Source organism: Ursus arctos, chromosome Y (assembly GCF_023065955.2).
Source record: "Ursus arctos isolate Adak ecotype North America chromosome Y, UrsArc2.0, whole genome shotgun sequence".
In the NCBI taxonomy this organism is placed as follows: domain Eukaryota; kingdom Metazoa; phylum Chordata; class Mammalia; order Carnivora; family Ursidae; genus Ursus; species Ursus arctos.
Window position 1 is genome coordinate 26,612,593 of NC_079874.1, and position 15,734 is coordinate 26,628,326.

General features: G+C 47.7%; 1 protein-coding gene across 4 annotated transcripts in view; it reads left to right on the forward strand.

Annotated features, from left to right (window-relative positions):
- Positions 1 to 15,734, forward strand: part of PUDP (pseudouridine-5'-phosphatase) — a 591,649-nt gene that overhangs the window by 68,295 nt on the left and 507,620 nt on the right. The window contains exon 4 of one of the 4 annotated variants that reach the window (XM_044391905.3): positions 9,419 to 14,172. The exons of the other annotated variants lie outside the window; for them this stretch is intronic. Within the exon in view, the coding sequence (XP_044247840.3) occupies positions 9,419 to 9,472 (54 nt within the window). The 3' untranslated portion in view covers positions 9,473 to 14,172. Of the gene's footprint in view, positions 1 to 9,418; positions 14,173 to 15,734 lie in introns of those variants that run through there. 4 annotated transcript variants of the gene reach the window in all.

Here is a 15,734-nt window from a genome sequence, read left to right on the forward strand (position 1 = left end):
TTTTTATCAACAGCTATATGCCAATAAACTAAGCAATCTGGAAGAGATGGAATCCTTCCTGGAAACCTATAAACTACCAAGATTGAAACCGGAAGAAATTGATTCCTTAAACAGGCCAATTAATTATGAAGAAATTGAGTCAGTGATAAACAACCTTCCAAATAACAAAACTCCAGGCCCAGACGGTTTTCCTGGGGAATTCTACCAAACATTCAAAGAAGAAATAATACCTATTCTCCTAAAGCTATTTCAAAAAATAGAAACAGAAGGAAAGCTACCAAACTCATTCTATGAGGCCAATATTACCTTGATCCCCAAACCAGGCAAAGACCCCATCAAAAAGGAGAATTACAGACCGATTTCCCTAATGAATATGGACGCCAAAATCCTCAACAAGATACTTGCTAATAGAATCCAACAATACATTAAAAGGATTATCCATCACGATCAAGTGGGATTCATACCTGGGATGCAAGCGTGGTTCAATATTCGCAAATCAATCAGCGTGATACATCATATCAACAAGAAAAGACTCAGGAACCATATGATCCTCTCAATCGATGCCGAAAAAGCATTTGACAAAATACAGCATCCTTTCCTGATAAACACCCTTCAGAGTGTAGGAATAGAAGGTACATTTCTCAATCTCATAAAAGCCATCTATGAAAAGCCTACTGCAAATATTATTCTCAATGGGGAAAAGCTGGAAGCCTTTCCCTTAAGATCAGGAACACGACAAGGATGCCCACTCTCGCCACTATTATTCAACATAGTACTAGAAGTCCTTGCAACAGCAATCAGACGACAAAAAGGGATCAAAGGTATTCAAATTGGCAAAGAAGAAGTCAAAATGTCTCTCTTCGCAGATGACATGATACTCTATATGGAAAACCCAAAAGAAGCCACTCCCAAATTATTAGAAGTTATAGAGCAATTCAGTAACGTGGCAGGATACAAAATAAATGCTCAGAAATCAGTTGCATTTCTATACACGAATAACGAGACCGAAGAAAGAGAAATTAGGGAATCCATCCCATTTACAATAGCACCAAAAACCATACGTTACCTTGGAATTAACTTAACCAGAGACGTAAAGGACCTATATTCTAGAAACTATAAATCACTCTTGAAAGACATTGAGGAAGACATAAAAAGATGGAAAGATATTCCATGCTCATGGATCGGAAGAATTAACATAGTTAAAATGTCCATGCTACCCAGAGCAATCTACACTTTCAATGCTATCCCGATCAAAATACCAAGGACATTTTTCAAAGAACTGGAACAAACCGTCCTTAAATTTGTATGGAAACAGAAAAGGCCCCGAATCTCCAAGGAACTGTTGAAAAGGAAAAACAAAGCTGGGGGCATCACAATGCCGGATTTCGAGCTGTACTACAAAGCTGTGATCACAAAGACAGCATGGTACTGGCACAAAAACAGGCACATAGACCAATGGAACAGAATAGAGAGCCCAGAAATGGACCCTCGGCTCTTTGGGCAACTAATCTTTGATAAAGCAGGAAAAAACATCCGGTGGGAAAAAGACAGTCTCTTCAATAAATGGTGCTGGGAAAATTGGACAGCTACATGCAAGAGAATGAAACTTGACCACTATCTCACACCATACACAAAAATAAACTCCAAATGGATGAAAGACCTCGATGTGAGACAGGAATCCATCAAAATTCTAGAGGAGAACATAGGCAACAACCTCTACGACATCGGCCAAAGCAACCTTTTTCATGACACATCCCCAAAGGCAAGAGAAACAAAAGATAAAATGAATTTATGGGACTTCATCAAGATTAAAAGTTTCTGCACAGCCAAGGAAACAGTCAGAAAAACTAAGAGGCAGCCCACGGAATGGGAGAATATATTTGCAAATGACACTACAGATAAAGGACTGGTATCCAAGATCTACAAAGAACTTCTCAAACTCAATACACGAGAAACAAATAAACAAATCAAAAAATGGGCAGAAGATATGAACAGACACTTTTCCAATGAAGACATACAAATGGCTAACAGACACATGAAAAAATGTTCAAAATCATTAGCCATCAAGGAAATTCAAATCAAAACCACACTGAGATACCACCTTACGCCAGTTAGAATGGCAAAAATAGACAAGGCAAGAAACAACAATTGCTGGAGAGGATGTGGAGAAAGGGGATCCCTCCTACATTGTTGGTGGGAATGCAAGTTGGTACAGCCACTCTGGAAAACAGTGTGGAGGTCCCTTAAAAAGTTAAAAATTGAGCTACCCTATGATCCAGCCATTGCACTACTGGGTATTTACCCCAAAGATACAGACGTAGTGAAGAGAAGGGCCATATGCGCCCCAATGTTCATAGCAGCAATGTCCACAATAGCTAAATCGTGGAAGGAGCCGAGATGCCCTTCAACAGATGACTGGATTAAGAAGTTGTGGTCCATATATACAAGGGAATATTACTCAGCTATCAGAAAGAACGAGTTCTCAACATTTGCTACAACATGGACGGCACTGGAGGAGATAATGCTAAGTGAAATAAGTCAAGCAGAGAAAGACAACTATCATATGATTTCTCTCATCTATGGAACATAAGAACTAGGATGATCAGTAGGGGAAGAAAGGGATAAAGAAAGGGGGGGTAATCAGAAGGGGGAATGAAACATGAGAGACTATGGACTATGAGAAACAAACTGAGGACTTCAGAGGGGAGGGGGGGCGGGGGAATGGGATAGACCGGTGATGGGTAGTAAAGAGGGCACGTATTGCATGGTGCACTGGGTGTTATACAGAAGTAATGAATCATTGAGCCTTACATTGGAAACCGGGGATGTACTGTATGGTGACTAACATAATATAATAAAAAATCATTAATAAAAAAAATAAATAAATAAATAAATCACTGCCCTTGGAAGTCGGGGCTAGGGCTGGAAGCCCCATCCCTCTAAGTGTGCCTTGGTCTTTCTGGAACCCATCCCAAAGCCATCTAACGAACCAAGGGTACTCTGTTAATTAGCAGAAACTCGGGAAAGGGACTTATCTGAAATAACAAAAGATGCTCCGCTTGCTCAAGAAATTCCGAGGGTTTTAGGACGTCTGTGCTGGGAGCCAGTGACCAGGATCAAACATACGTTTTTTATCACGTCTCAGCCATGAAGGATCATTGAGCGATAGCAGTACCACTGATAGCGTGTCGATACACACACGGGGGCTGGTTCACATCTCATCACTCAATCCAGCTCGACGGCAGTTGTGTGACGAGGGACGAGCCCACCGTTGCCGGCTCCCTCAACCATAGAGTGAAAGACGAGCCCCTTTCCAGGGCTACGGGGCCAGATCCAGGGTGCAGCATGGGTCAGTGTCTTCTTTCGGGGCGTTGATACACCTGCGTGCTTGGCATCCTCCTACAAATCCTGTGCGAATGTCTGGTTATTCCTAAGCACCTCGCTTCCTCACGTGCTCTGCGCCTTCAGGTGGTGAAGCCCTCCTGCTGTGAAAGCCATTTTCCTTGTTGGGTGCACGTTGCTGTTGATTGACAAGTGATGTAAAGCCGCTGCTCTGGACAGGCGGGTTCGCAGAGCCGTTCAGAGTCTGCAGGCTCCTGCTTCCAGTAGGACTGTAGGAGCTGATGGAGGCTTCCTGGGATGTTGGCCCTCACCTGAGCTGCTCGTATGGCAGAGGCCGTGAAAGGGAAAACGCGCTACGTTCCTTCCCACGGTACGATAGCCGTCCTTCCTTGGCAAGGCACCCTGTCAGTGCACATGTGGTATTTCTGTGCTTTAAAGCGTGTGGGGAAACAGAGTTGATAGGGAAAGCACGCCCTCGCTCTCATCCTCGCTTCGCATGAGGCCATTTGCAAGGAAACCGTGCAAAGCGGAGACACAGCTGCAGAGTGAACACAGAGCTCCCCATATTGTCTGCATATCCCCCTGTTCTTCTCACTGACAATATTTGTTTTAGACTTGTCAAAGAAAAATGAGCAATTGCATATCTTAACAGTAATTTAGCTCGTAAAGTGTTCTAGACATTACCCTTGTTGCTAATCCGTGTTTATTTATGCATGTATTTGTCTTGCAGAAATGAAACCTTTCTTGTCATATTTCTTAGGCAAATACAGTCCAGGTTTTTGGGGTTTCTCATCAGGTGATCTGCATGTGGTGACACTAAAGGAAAATTTGAACAGGCTCCTTGTTGTGGACACAACCTTAATTTTGTACTTGGATTCTTTTTTCTACCTTATACATGAAGTGCTTGCAAAGAGAGTTGTTGAACCACGAGAAGGTCTTTGAACATGTCCCACTGCTTTCTCTTTGGTGCAGCGCCGGCCCAGGAGAGGAGTGCGCCTGCCAAGTTCAAGGGCATTTCTTAGGATTATTAAGTCGCTGGAGAGATTCACAGTTGCCGGCGGGAATTTATTATGCTGTGGGTGTCATCCAATTAATTAGGTACAGTAGTAGTAATAGAAAGGAGGAAAAAACAGGCAGTGTCAAAGGAAGAAATTATGTTGAAGTGTTAGTTACCATTTTACCAGGAGAAAATGCCTAACAAAGCTGGCATGAAACACGTTCTCACTGAAACGATTATTTCTAAGCCGTGCGTGTCATTCTTTTGTGCTAAAACTAAGCAAAAACGGTGCCATCTCCAAAAGTCCCCTCCACCCATCCTCAGCGCTGACGAGTACTCATTGAGTGCCTGCTGTGTGCCGAGGAGGCACGGGGCATGTGTGAGCCCCCCTCGACTGTCCGAGACCCCGTGGGGCACGGTCACCTGTGCTCCGGCTCTCACGCCACACGACTTCTGCAGTCTCACAGGCATGAGCGGCCGGGCCCCAAGCCACGAGGTGGGTTGACCCACAAGCTGGGCGTCACCCCCAGGTCCTCAGGGTGTGTGACTTCTCCATTTGAGTTCCTAGCCCACAACGCTGCACATCTCTGGTGCAAAATAAAAACAATGATGGCCTCATGTACATGGGATTACTTGGGTTGACATTTATTACAAGTAAATCCCAAAATCAATTCTGAGAAGCATAGTCGTTACTACCTCGCATATTTCAGTTTCTTGTTAAGAACTGAGTTTCAGGGTTGTTGTTTTTTTTTAAATTCCTCTTATGTTTTCTTTTGTTTTCAAGAAAGTTCTGCACATTAAGCATTTATATACTTAAAGAGTAAAAAGAAAGAACGATAAAGGCATTATAGTTGGTGAGTTCTAATTGGGTAACGTCTTCCTGGTAAAACTAAGACTATTCTCTCAATTACAGAAGGAATCACCTGAGTGGACTTTTCAGTGTGGAAAAGGGCAGTTAATATATTTTACCTGACTTCTTGACAAACAAACATGTTAATTTAAGAACCACTCTCAATACCTCTTTTTACCCTACCCTGTCTCTGTCCCTAAAGTCTACGGACAGGCGTGGGCCGTCAACGTGTGTCTGCCATTTAGGGGTCTCTGTGAAGAACTTCTTTACTTCCCAGAATAATGGGAAGCAAGTACATGCATTGCTGTGTCAAATTTGAACTCTACTTGGTGGCCAGGTGAGCTGTGCGGGGCCCTCTGTCTTCTGCGTGATTGGATGTTCCTTAGTTAGCCTTGCACGGCCAGCACCCCTGGTAGAGGCATAGCCATGCTGGAGCCCCTCCTGGGTGAGAAGAGAGTCACCGCGCCACCAGAGTCTGCCCTGCAGGGACCTCAGGAACCCACAGCCTCCACCATCACTGGCCAGGCCACGTGACCGCTTTCTCCTCCTGTCTCTAATAACCACTGAGCAAATACAATGGCTTCAGGATTATTCAGTGTCTGCTGCAACATGATTTACCAAGCCCTCCCATACTGTATTTAAAAAAAAAAAAAATCCGACTATCTTGAATATTACCTTCACAGTCGTCACTACCCTTTGATTTCTTTTCTTTCACTGAACCTATCTTTGCTTGGTGTCCCTACTGAGTTTGCCTGCTTTTCCAAATTCCACTGTCAGGGAGGAGAAGCGTTTCCTGTACTCTCTTAGGTTCTGTATTGGGTGCCTGTAAATTAAACGGACAAAAGGCCTTAGTAAGAGACAAGACAGATTTTTATTTACTTATGGATGTGGCAGTTCACAGCAAAATATGTGATTCAAGGAGGCAGTTGGAGTCTGGGGCTTATATACCATCTTAATAGGGGTTGGAGAAAGACAGAGGGACACTTTCAGGGGAAAAAATGACCCTCAGGAAAAATAAATGGGCTCTTAGAACAGGTGGGAGATGTGATAGCTTTATTAGTATCTGTGCTGCCGAACTGAGCACGATGTGATGATAGCTTTATGACAATGTCATAATGTTTAGGTGAGTTCTTATCCAGGTGCTGACCTGTGCTGACCTCTCTTCAGCACTAAGAGTCAACTTTCGCTGGTCGTAAAACTCCAGGGAGGGCATGCATGACAGTTGAATGCTTGAGGAGCCTGTGCTTTGAGGAAGATACGCAGAATTCACAAAAACCCTCTTTGTGCAGCTGTTGATTCTCAATTATCCTCAGCTCAGTATAATCTTTGAGCCACTGGAGCCTGTTCTAGACCTCCTTGACCCCCGAAGCGTCCCTCTTTTCCTGTCCCAGCAACCCCTCTGTCACTTCCTGGCCACCTCCTGTGCTCAGCATCTCGCTGGCCAGACTCAGCATCCTTTCCTTGCTGAGCTCCCATGGCCTCCTTGCTTTGAAATTAGCTTGTGTCTGGTTCTCAAACCCTGCCTTCCTCCTAGACCACCACCTACATCAGGCACTGTGATTCTGTCTGGCCACATCTTTGCCTTGTCTCTCCTGCCTTCTGGTCCATCTACCCTCCAGCCTGTTGAGGCCTCTCCTGGGACCTGCTGCTCTCCTCCAGGTCCTCCCTTCCCGACCACATGGCTCCACTGTCCTGCGGATTCACTCCAGTCGTCCCGCCCAGTGACATCCTCAATGCTAAGGACCTCACAAAGGCCCCTTCTCATCTTTCCAGACCTTCGTCAGCATCCCCCTTCCTCCGCTGCTGGCAGCACCCTTGAGTAAAGACGACAGTGCACGGTTGTGTTCACTTTGAGGTGAATGAGGCAGCCGTTCATGGGTATTTGCAGTCGTCATTAAGAATGGGCCTGCCCCAATTCGTTCGTGTAGAATACTTATCTAACAGTACCATGTGTGCAGGAATCACACACATCATTACCTGGTGTTCAGTGTAGCCAATGGAACAATGGGAGAGATGTAATCTCCCTGGACAGGAAGTATGACATACCTCCCATGCACACGTGTGCCCAGATCAAATGGGCATTCGCCTTCATTTCAGAATCAGGTGTGGGTAGTAACTGCTCTCGGTGTTTGCCCAGCATCTTCGCATCGGCCGAAGCAAGGAAGCAGACGCGATGGCAACACCATTTTCCTTTGCCATTACAAAGACCGCAACACCATTTTCCTTTGCCATTACACTGCCAGGAGCTCCGCGCTCTATCTGTGTGCGCCGTCTCTGCTCACTTCTGTTCAGTGTGACTCCCAGTAAACCCATCGCGAAGCCATGAATTTCTTTTTTTTTTTTCTCATTCTTGAGATTCATATAGACAGACGCATATATCACACAGAATGTAAACTGCTGAAATGGGGTGCCGGAAGCGACGTTCGCGACCATGATTTGTGACCTACCTGGAGGGGCTCCTTCATAATCTATTCTTATAATGTGGTGCTACCAGCACAACTATGACACAGTATTCTCAGTTGCGTGTGTATTTGTGCACGGGCTTGTGAAATCGGTTTCCGAGAAGGATCGTTCTCATGAGGCCGTCACAGCAGCATGTAGAATATAACCTGTCTGTGTCAAGCCACCACGCTCCCAGGGAGAATGGCACAGGATATCAGATATTTAAAAGGATCCCTTGTATCTCGGATTTCTAAAAAATTCACTGAGCAGTTGTGCAGTGCAATGATTCGTAGTAGACGGGAGCAGTATTGCCATGATAGAGTGTTGACAGCCACCTAACGGGTACTGTGGGTTTCTCCGTAAATCAGTGCTTTTGCCTTTTCCGGGTTTGTAAACACTGGTGTGGTAGCGTGCTTGTGCTCCGCGCCCCCGTGGCTGTCCCCCCTCCCCTGCCACCTCGCAAAATGAAAACCCCTCAGCCTGGCCACTCCATCCCTCGCTGGTTCCTCCCGCTCTCCGTCTCAGCCTACACCCCTGTGTTGCTAGCTTGTCATGGAGGGTGCCTTTTGGGGGCGGGGGATATGTCTGCAAACACTCCGTGGGGAATGATAATGAATACCGTGGTTGAGAAACATGGGATTCATCACAATTTGGATTAAATACATACGGAATTAATGGTCCCCAGCAATTGCCAAGGATGGCCTTTAACAAATTCAGGGGTGACCTTCTGGTTTTTCTTGAAAAGGTCTGTCCAAACTAGGACTTGCCCCATTCCTTTGTGTTTTGAAGCTCGAGTGCATAGGTCACCTCAAGTGGTTGGGGAGTGTTGCAGTTGCAGCCCCGAATCTCTGTGCCCTGGGAACTCAATGCCAGGCCGACAGGAACATCTGAACACCCACTTCAGCCTGGACTTAGCAATAGCCTTGTCCAAAGTGTTTGTGAGAGGATCCAAATCTCTGAGGGGTGTGGGGAGCCTTGGACCCGTCATTCTTGAACACTTTACTAAATTCTGAAAGTCCACAGCCCCATCACCTATCTTGTTCCATCACCAGGATTAAAATGCAAGATCTCATTGTTTGCTAACACAAAACATCGTCCCCCAGATGAATGCACAAGAAACGTGGGTGTGAATTTTGCACAAGTAAAGCAGACTGGCCATTGGGATGGGAATTTCTTGCCAAGTTCCTTCTTCTCAGCCATCAGCAGATTACCAAACATTCTTCCTCGATACTTCCGGGAGGAATACATTGTTTGTTTTATTAGCTAAAGACCTCTGAGCAGAACCAGAAGGTGTGTTAGTTGTTTATTTTTTTTTCCGCAATGATTTATAATATCTATAACTAAGTATATTTGGAAACCGTGTTACTTGTGAATTCTGAGGCTTCACCTTGGCCTAGTCCCTTCTAGTCACTCTTCACTGCTGCTGTACCCAGTTACCACACTGAGTCACTTGAAACAACGTCGGGTTTTCTCTCTGGGTTCCCCTGGGTCAGAATTTGGGGTGTGGCGTAGCTAGCTTCCCCGCTCCAGGACTCTGGTGTGGAATCAAGAAGTCAGCCAGGCGGGGCTGGGCTTCTATCTGGAAGCGCCAGCAAGAACCCATTTCATCAGGTAGTGGGCCGAAGGCAGTTCTTTGCAGGATAGGACCATAGTTTGCTTTCCCCGCTGGCTCTCCCTGGGGCTCTGCCCTCTGCTCCTGCAGGCCTGATCTGGTCTTCTCTCTCGGCCTAGAAGAAAGGAGCATCGAACACTTCCTACACGTGAACTCTCTCTCTCTCTCTCTGCAGCATCTCTCCCACTCTAGCCAGAGTAAAGTTGGCAGCTTTTCAGGGAACAGCTGATTCGATGAGACACCCCCCCACCCCATTCAATCCAGGACGCCCGCCGTATCTTCAGGTCCGTAAGCTGAATTCCATCTGCAAAGCCCCTTTACCATGAGAGGGACCACCATCCCAGGTTCTGGTAAGGCGGGGACATCTTTGAGGGCCGTCTGCCCACTACTGTGCTGTGCCTGCACTCAGTTTCAGTTTCCCCCACTTAGAAAATGCAGATAAGACCATCGGGGTGTGTCGAAGGTACATTTGCTGCAGGAGTAAAGCTGCTCTCGGCCTCCTAGCCCTGGGCTTTCTTCTCCCTGGGCTCCTTGTCTTCTGGTTCTAGATTGTCATGTAGGGGTTTGGGTTCCTGACTCCTCCAGGATCCCGTTGCTGACCCCTGCTACTCGCCCCAGGTCCTGAGGTGCTCCTGGTCGGGAGAAGGTTGGTGCCAAACTCGCAGACCTCAGTCTAGCACATGCGACCACTCATTCAGTAGGGATGACGTGTGGCTGAATATGGGTCTGAGCTCCTTACTGCCGCTGTGTTACTAAAGGGAGAAACTGCGTTGGAAGCTCAAAAGACTGAACTCTGTAAGATAAACCCATGGGAGGTCAAAGGATTCTCCTATGTATTCCCTGGGTAGAGCGGGAAAGCCAATGTATTGTACAGTGTGCTGGCCAGGCTCCTAGGAGCAGAAGACCCGGAGTGGGCTTCTCTGATCATGCATATAACTCTGGACAGGATTTGGATTCCGCTTAGAGTCTTAGCAACAAATACTCCCCACATGCCATTTGCAAAACCCAAGAAGAGCCTTGGAAACTCGGGGCTTGTCCTTTATACTCCTGAGAGAAGCTCTCAGCCCATAAGAACCCAGGACCCCTTCCCCACTGTTCCCCATCCACCTTCAGGGCTCAGACGCCCACTCCACTGCATCCCCTGGCTCTGCCCAGCAAGGCCCCGTTCCCACTACCCTCCTGCCAGGCTCCAGGACATCCTTGTCCTGCTCTCGCGCACCTTGTCCCCGCTCGTCTCCTGACAGGAGCTCTCTCTGAATCGCTGGTTATAGACGGGAAGGAGAGATGCCGCTCTGTATCCCAAGACTGAGATGATGTTTGTACTCCCCTCTCTAAAGGAAAGGAACAGAGGACAGGACACCCTCCCCAGTGACCTGACCACGTGTCCCCTTGGCGCATTTTGTCCTGGACGTTCAGCAGAGCCCACACCTGAGCAGGCAGGGGAGGGAAGGGCAGGAGTCCCAGAGCTCCTTATCTTTTCACTCACTTTCATTTCTAATGAGATGCAAACAGAACCTCAGTGCTGAAGCCCTGTAGACATTTAGAGTGAAACTTGGCATCACCTGTTTTTGTTTATTTTGAGTCCCTTAAATTAAAGTGATTTCGTAAGGAAAGATTGAGAACATCTAGGGAAACAAGGCCAGTGAATGTTACTTGTGTCAGTGTGACTCCTGCCATGGTCAGGTGTATGTTGTGGAAAACTTCCCCCCAAATACTGTTCCTCAGAGCACTGCTTTTGGGGACGTTCAGTGCCTTCCCCTGAAAACAAGCTTCTACATTTGGGGTTAGGGTTAGGGTTAGGGAAGTTGACACAAGAGATTCATGCACAAGCAGTACTTCTAGGATCACTGTTGTGCTCACTGCACATCACAAACCCTCAGTCCATCGTCTAATGCACAGAATCTGCTTTCTGCAAAAGATTTCCCTGGACTGGTGCATCAGAGACCGTTCTGGAAACGCCGCACATGATGACATGGGAGTGGACAGTTTAGAATTACACGTTAATATGCGCTTCGATAGACAAGACACGATGATCGCAAGCCTCACCCGAGAATCAGCACACCTTCCTTTCTGGAAATGCTGAGTTTGCAAGGATGTGGTGTGAAAACCAGCCCTCATCCCTGAGTGGCCGCCTTAGATGTTTGAGGGAAGGAGATTGGAGGGCATCTTTGTGGACACCACAGCACAGATCCGTTCACTGAGCTCTCCTGGTCAGTAAGTAGGTGGCTGGGCCACTAGTAACAGGTGCCAGGACCCAGACACACCTGAAGACGCACCTGCTGCGTTGGCGGCTGTGACACGTGCACCTCACGTGGGACAGCGCTGCCCTTGGCTGGCTTGGACATTCCGAGCTGAATCCTCTCCAGGCCCAGTGACTTACGTCGGCATTCCCTGCATGTCAGCCTCTCCTGCACAGGACCGTTGGAGACCGCTCGGAACAGTCATGTCCACAGGGCAGCAAAGGCACTGTCTTTGCCCATGACAGCTCCGTGTGCTTGAGGCTTTGCAGCTGGTCCTCATAAAGACAGCCAGACATGCCCGTGCTCTCGCTGTTCCAGGCACGTGTGGAGCTGGGCCGTGGAGGAAACATGGATTCCCTTTGATGTGAGATGGCTAAAGGCAGTTCTTCCACCGACAAAGTGCCGGTTGACAATTAAGTACAACTTGATGCCCTGCACGTCGTGATTGTGCGCTTGGGCCGCCATAGCAAGACACCACAGATGGGGTGGCTTAAACGACGGACATTTACACCCTCTTGGTTCTGCAGGAGGCTGGGAGTCCACTATCAGGGTGCTGGCGAGGTTGGTTTCTGCCCTCACGTGGCTTTTCCTCTGGGTGTGGGAGTGGGGAGCGGAGCAGTCTCGTTCTTCCTCTTCTATGAGGACTCCAAGCCTGTCTGATTGCCCCTCTCCATGGCCCATTTAACCTTAAAATCCCCGTAAAGACCCTGTCTCCAAACACAGGGACATCCTGGAAGTCAGTGTTCAGCGTGAATTTGGGGCGAACTCAGTTCAGCCCGTGTGTCACATATGTAAGCATATTAATTATGTGGATGGATAACCTTCAGGGGGCTGATGTCATAGTTTAGCTCCTAACACACAAAACCAACAGGGGCCCCAGCTCATACCTGTTTGTCATGAGTATTGTGCAAAACCTGAGGAAAACGGGAGCAATTTTGCACACTTACTTAAATACATAAAGTAGGAAAAGGAGAAAAAGGATTCTGTTGACTGTCTAGAAACTACTAAGACTTGTTTTATGAATCTTTAAAATCCCCAGTGCCTTTGAGAGCTTTGGGGGGGTTCTCAATGGCGCCTGACAGATTTGGTGGACACAGAATCTATATTATTAAGAGACCGTTAGACGAAGGTTTCTGAGTTCTGTCGAAGTCCTTTGCTCAGCAGTTAATTTGCACGCATACACTTTAAAATGGACTCTAGTGTTTATGAATAAAATGAGACAATCTCTCAGGACGCCTCTCGCACGTGCCCACAACCACCAAGTTGTTAAATCCTCCATTCCTTCAAAGGCTTTTCTCAACAGGAAAAGAAATCCATTTAGTGGTGCCGTTCATTCATGTATGTAGCTTGGAACTCTAGAGGATTTGGTTGTGAATATGTTTATGTCAGTGCTGGTTTTGTTCTTTGATTTCCAGACCAAAATTAATTCAAGAAGACAGTAGCTCTGCAAAGTGCAAGGTACTTGTCACAGTACCAAAGTACTTGTCAGTTGTGTCAAAGTCAGACAGTGTTTCATAGGGGACCACAGCACAGCTAGGATCTGTACCTACAGGTAGGGGGATGGGTGCATAGGTAGGTAGGTAGGTAAGTCAATAGATAGCTGATAGCAGATAGATGGATGGAGGGATAGATAGATGATGGATGGATGGATGGATGGATGGATGGATAGTTGGGGGAGGGATGGGTAGATGACGGATGGATGGATGGAGGAAGGGATACATAGATGATGGATGGATGAATGGAGGGAGGGAGGGATAGATAGATGATGGAGGGAGGGAGGAATAGATGGATGGATGGCTGATGGATGGAGGAGGGGATGGATAGGTAGATGATGGATGGATGGAGGGAGGAATGGATGGATAGATGGCTGATGGATAGAAGGATGGATGGATAGCTGATGGTTAGATGGATGGATAGATAGATAGACAGGCATGAACGCATGGTTGGATGCATAGATGGGTGCATGGACGGACAGACAAATAATATAAACGAAAAACTAAGTAATAACAAAACAGATGCAAACGTCTGTCATTTTTATATTACTTAAAGGTTTATTATTTAAGTAAACACCTAATGACATGTATACATACTCATCTTCACAATATCATGGTACTGATTTATACTAATTCACTGTCTGACAGAGAACATGGAGATTAATAAAACCAACTTTAGTTATGAGCCCTGCCGACGGAAAACCCATCAGAAATAAAGTTTAAGGCCTCCTTGAAATTTTGAAGTCTCACAGTGTAAGAACGAAACTTGGTATTACAAAAGGAACGCACAGAATAAAATCTACGAAAGCTCATACAGTCGGAGTTTTAACTTAAAAATAGTGGTTTCATTGAGCGCTGATTTCAGGGATTGGAGTCAGATCGTATCTGGCTGTATGGATGGTGAATCACGACGGGCGCGCCCGTGGGAGTACTTAACGTGCACATAGACGATCCCAGGTCGTCTCTGAGCGTTTGGGGAGTGAACCTCAAGGGACTTCGTATCAAATTTTGCTTCAGCACCAAAGGGAGAAGCCCTGTTCCCTCAAGACGACGTAGTCATATTTGGAAAGTGCTAGTTAGGAAACAGCATGTAACTTAAAAGGGACCCTTGTAACGGTTGGAAAGAGAGGATTAGTCACCAAGTGAAATCTCTAGTCTGTCTGGGCACTTCTGTCCCCAGGGAGCAAAGGTGCAGAGTTGAAGACTGACCCTCATCCAATCCATCCCCTCCCTCTCGGGCCACCGCCACCCTGTCCTGGTCCTGCTGACCTGAGCTGGTGAGGACATGACCAGAGGGCACAGAGGGGACACTGACTCTCAAGCTGTGGGAGCCAAGCAGAAAGCATCACCCGGGAGTCAGAGCAGAGGAGGAGATGGAGAGGACACGGCTGGGTGGCCGTCCCTCCCTCCAGAATGGCCCCTCACCCAGCTCTGCTGCTGCCCCCTCTGCTCACTGTCCCTTCTGGGGAAACAGAAGCCCAGAGCTGCCGAGGCCCTCCCCACTCTCCCCCGTCTGTCTTTGCAGTCGCGGCTGCACACCTGGCCACACAACCGTACAGGTGCCTCATCTCTGCTGAGCGCCCCACAGTGGCCTCACACCCAGCCTGCCACACAACCAGGGTGCCTTCCAGCAAACCAGAGGCCCCTGGCACCCACTGTGTCAGGAAGTTTGGAACGACCTTTCCCTTCCTGTCCCGTGCCTCCACCGTCAGACTGCCTTCTGCTTAAGTATTTGCTGAATCCCGTGCATGGGATTTCTGTGCATGCCTGCCACTGTCGCACAAGCATTCTCTTACTGGTTCGTCATGAAACAGAACGTCTTAGTTATAGGTTGGTTGTCTTTAAAAGATTCAAGTGCAAGGGCCCCGTGATGCCCCGGGTGGAGCTGATGACCAGGCTGCAAGGACACGCGCATGGACGCCGCCTGACCCGGTGCTGTTCTCCTTACACGTCTTCACAGAAGTGCTTTCAGCACCTCCGGGTGGTAAGCCCCTGAAATGCTTCACCTCCCGGATACTCGCAAATGTCATTCTTTCTAAATTAAACCCTTCAGGCTGCACTTTAATTAAGCTCATCTCCTCTTCTGGAGATGGAATTCAGATTTATTTTCGCCTTCAGCTTGTAAAGTGAAAAGAACATTACATTGTGGAGACCCGGGCTCTGGTCCTAAATTCTGTCACCTGCACGCCCGTGTGATCTCCAGCTCATTTCCGAGCTTCCCGTGGCTCAGAACCCTTTCCTGTGACGAGGACAAGACTGGGTCACCTGCTGTCCTCCAGCTCGGACATCCTATAGTCTCTTTGTTGCTTTATGTCCTGGGCCAGGACACCTGCAGCATCTCCCCTGATTGAGCAGGTGTTCACCAGATGCTACGGTTTGCCACGGCACCCCAAGAAGGTGTGGGTACTCCAGCCCTGCCTCCTTACAGCCAGGTGCACTCCTGTCCCGTGCACACAGGTGGGAGGACGATAGTCTTGCTGCCAACAAGCTTCCTCCAAGTCGTGGAAGCGTGTCCTGGAGTACCTACCAGCCACCACCACCCGGAGTACCTGTGCCATGCTACAAAACATCACTACGTTAGAGTGCACCACACCCATGTCCACACACAGGTCCACATGTGAGTCTCGTGGCACAGGGATGGGACGCGGGGTCAAGGGGGGACAAAGGTGTCTGACGCCCCCACCTTCCTTCCTGCAAAGAGCTAAGTGCAAGTAAGCAATTCACATTTTACAAGTGGGTGCGAAGGAGTTTATGGCCC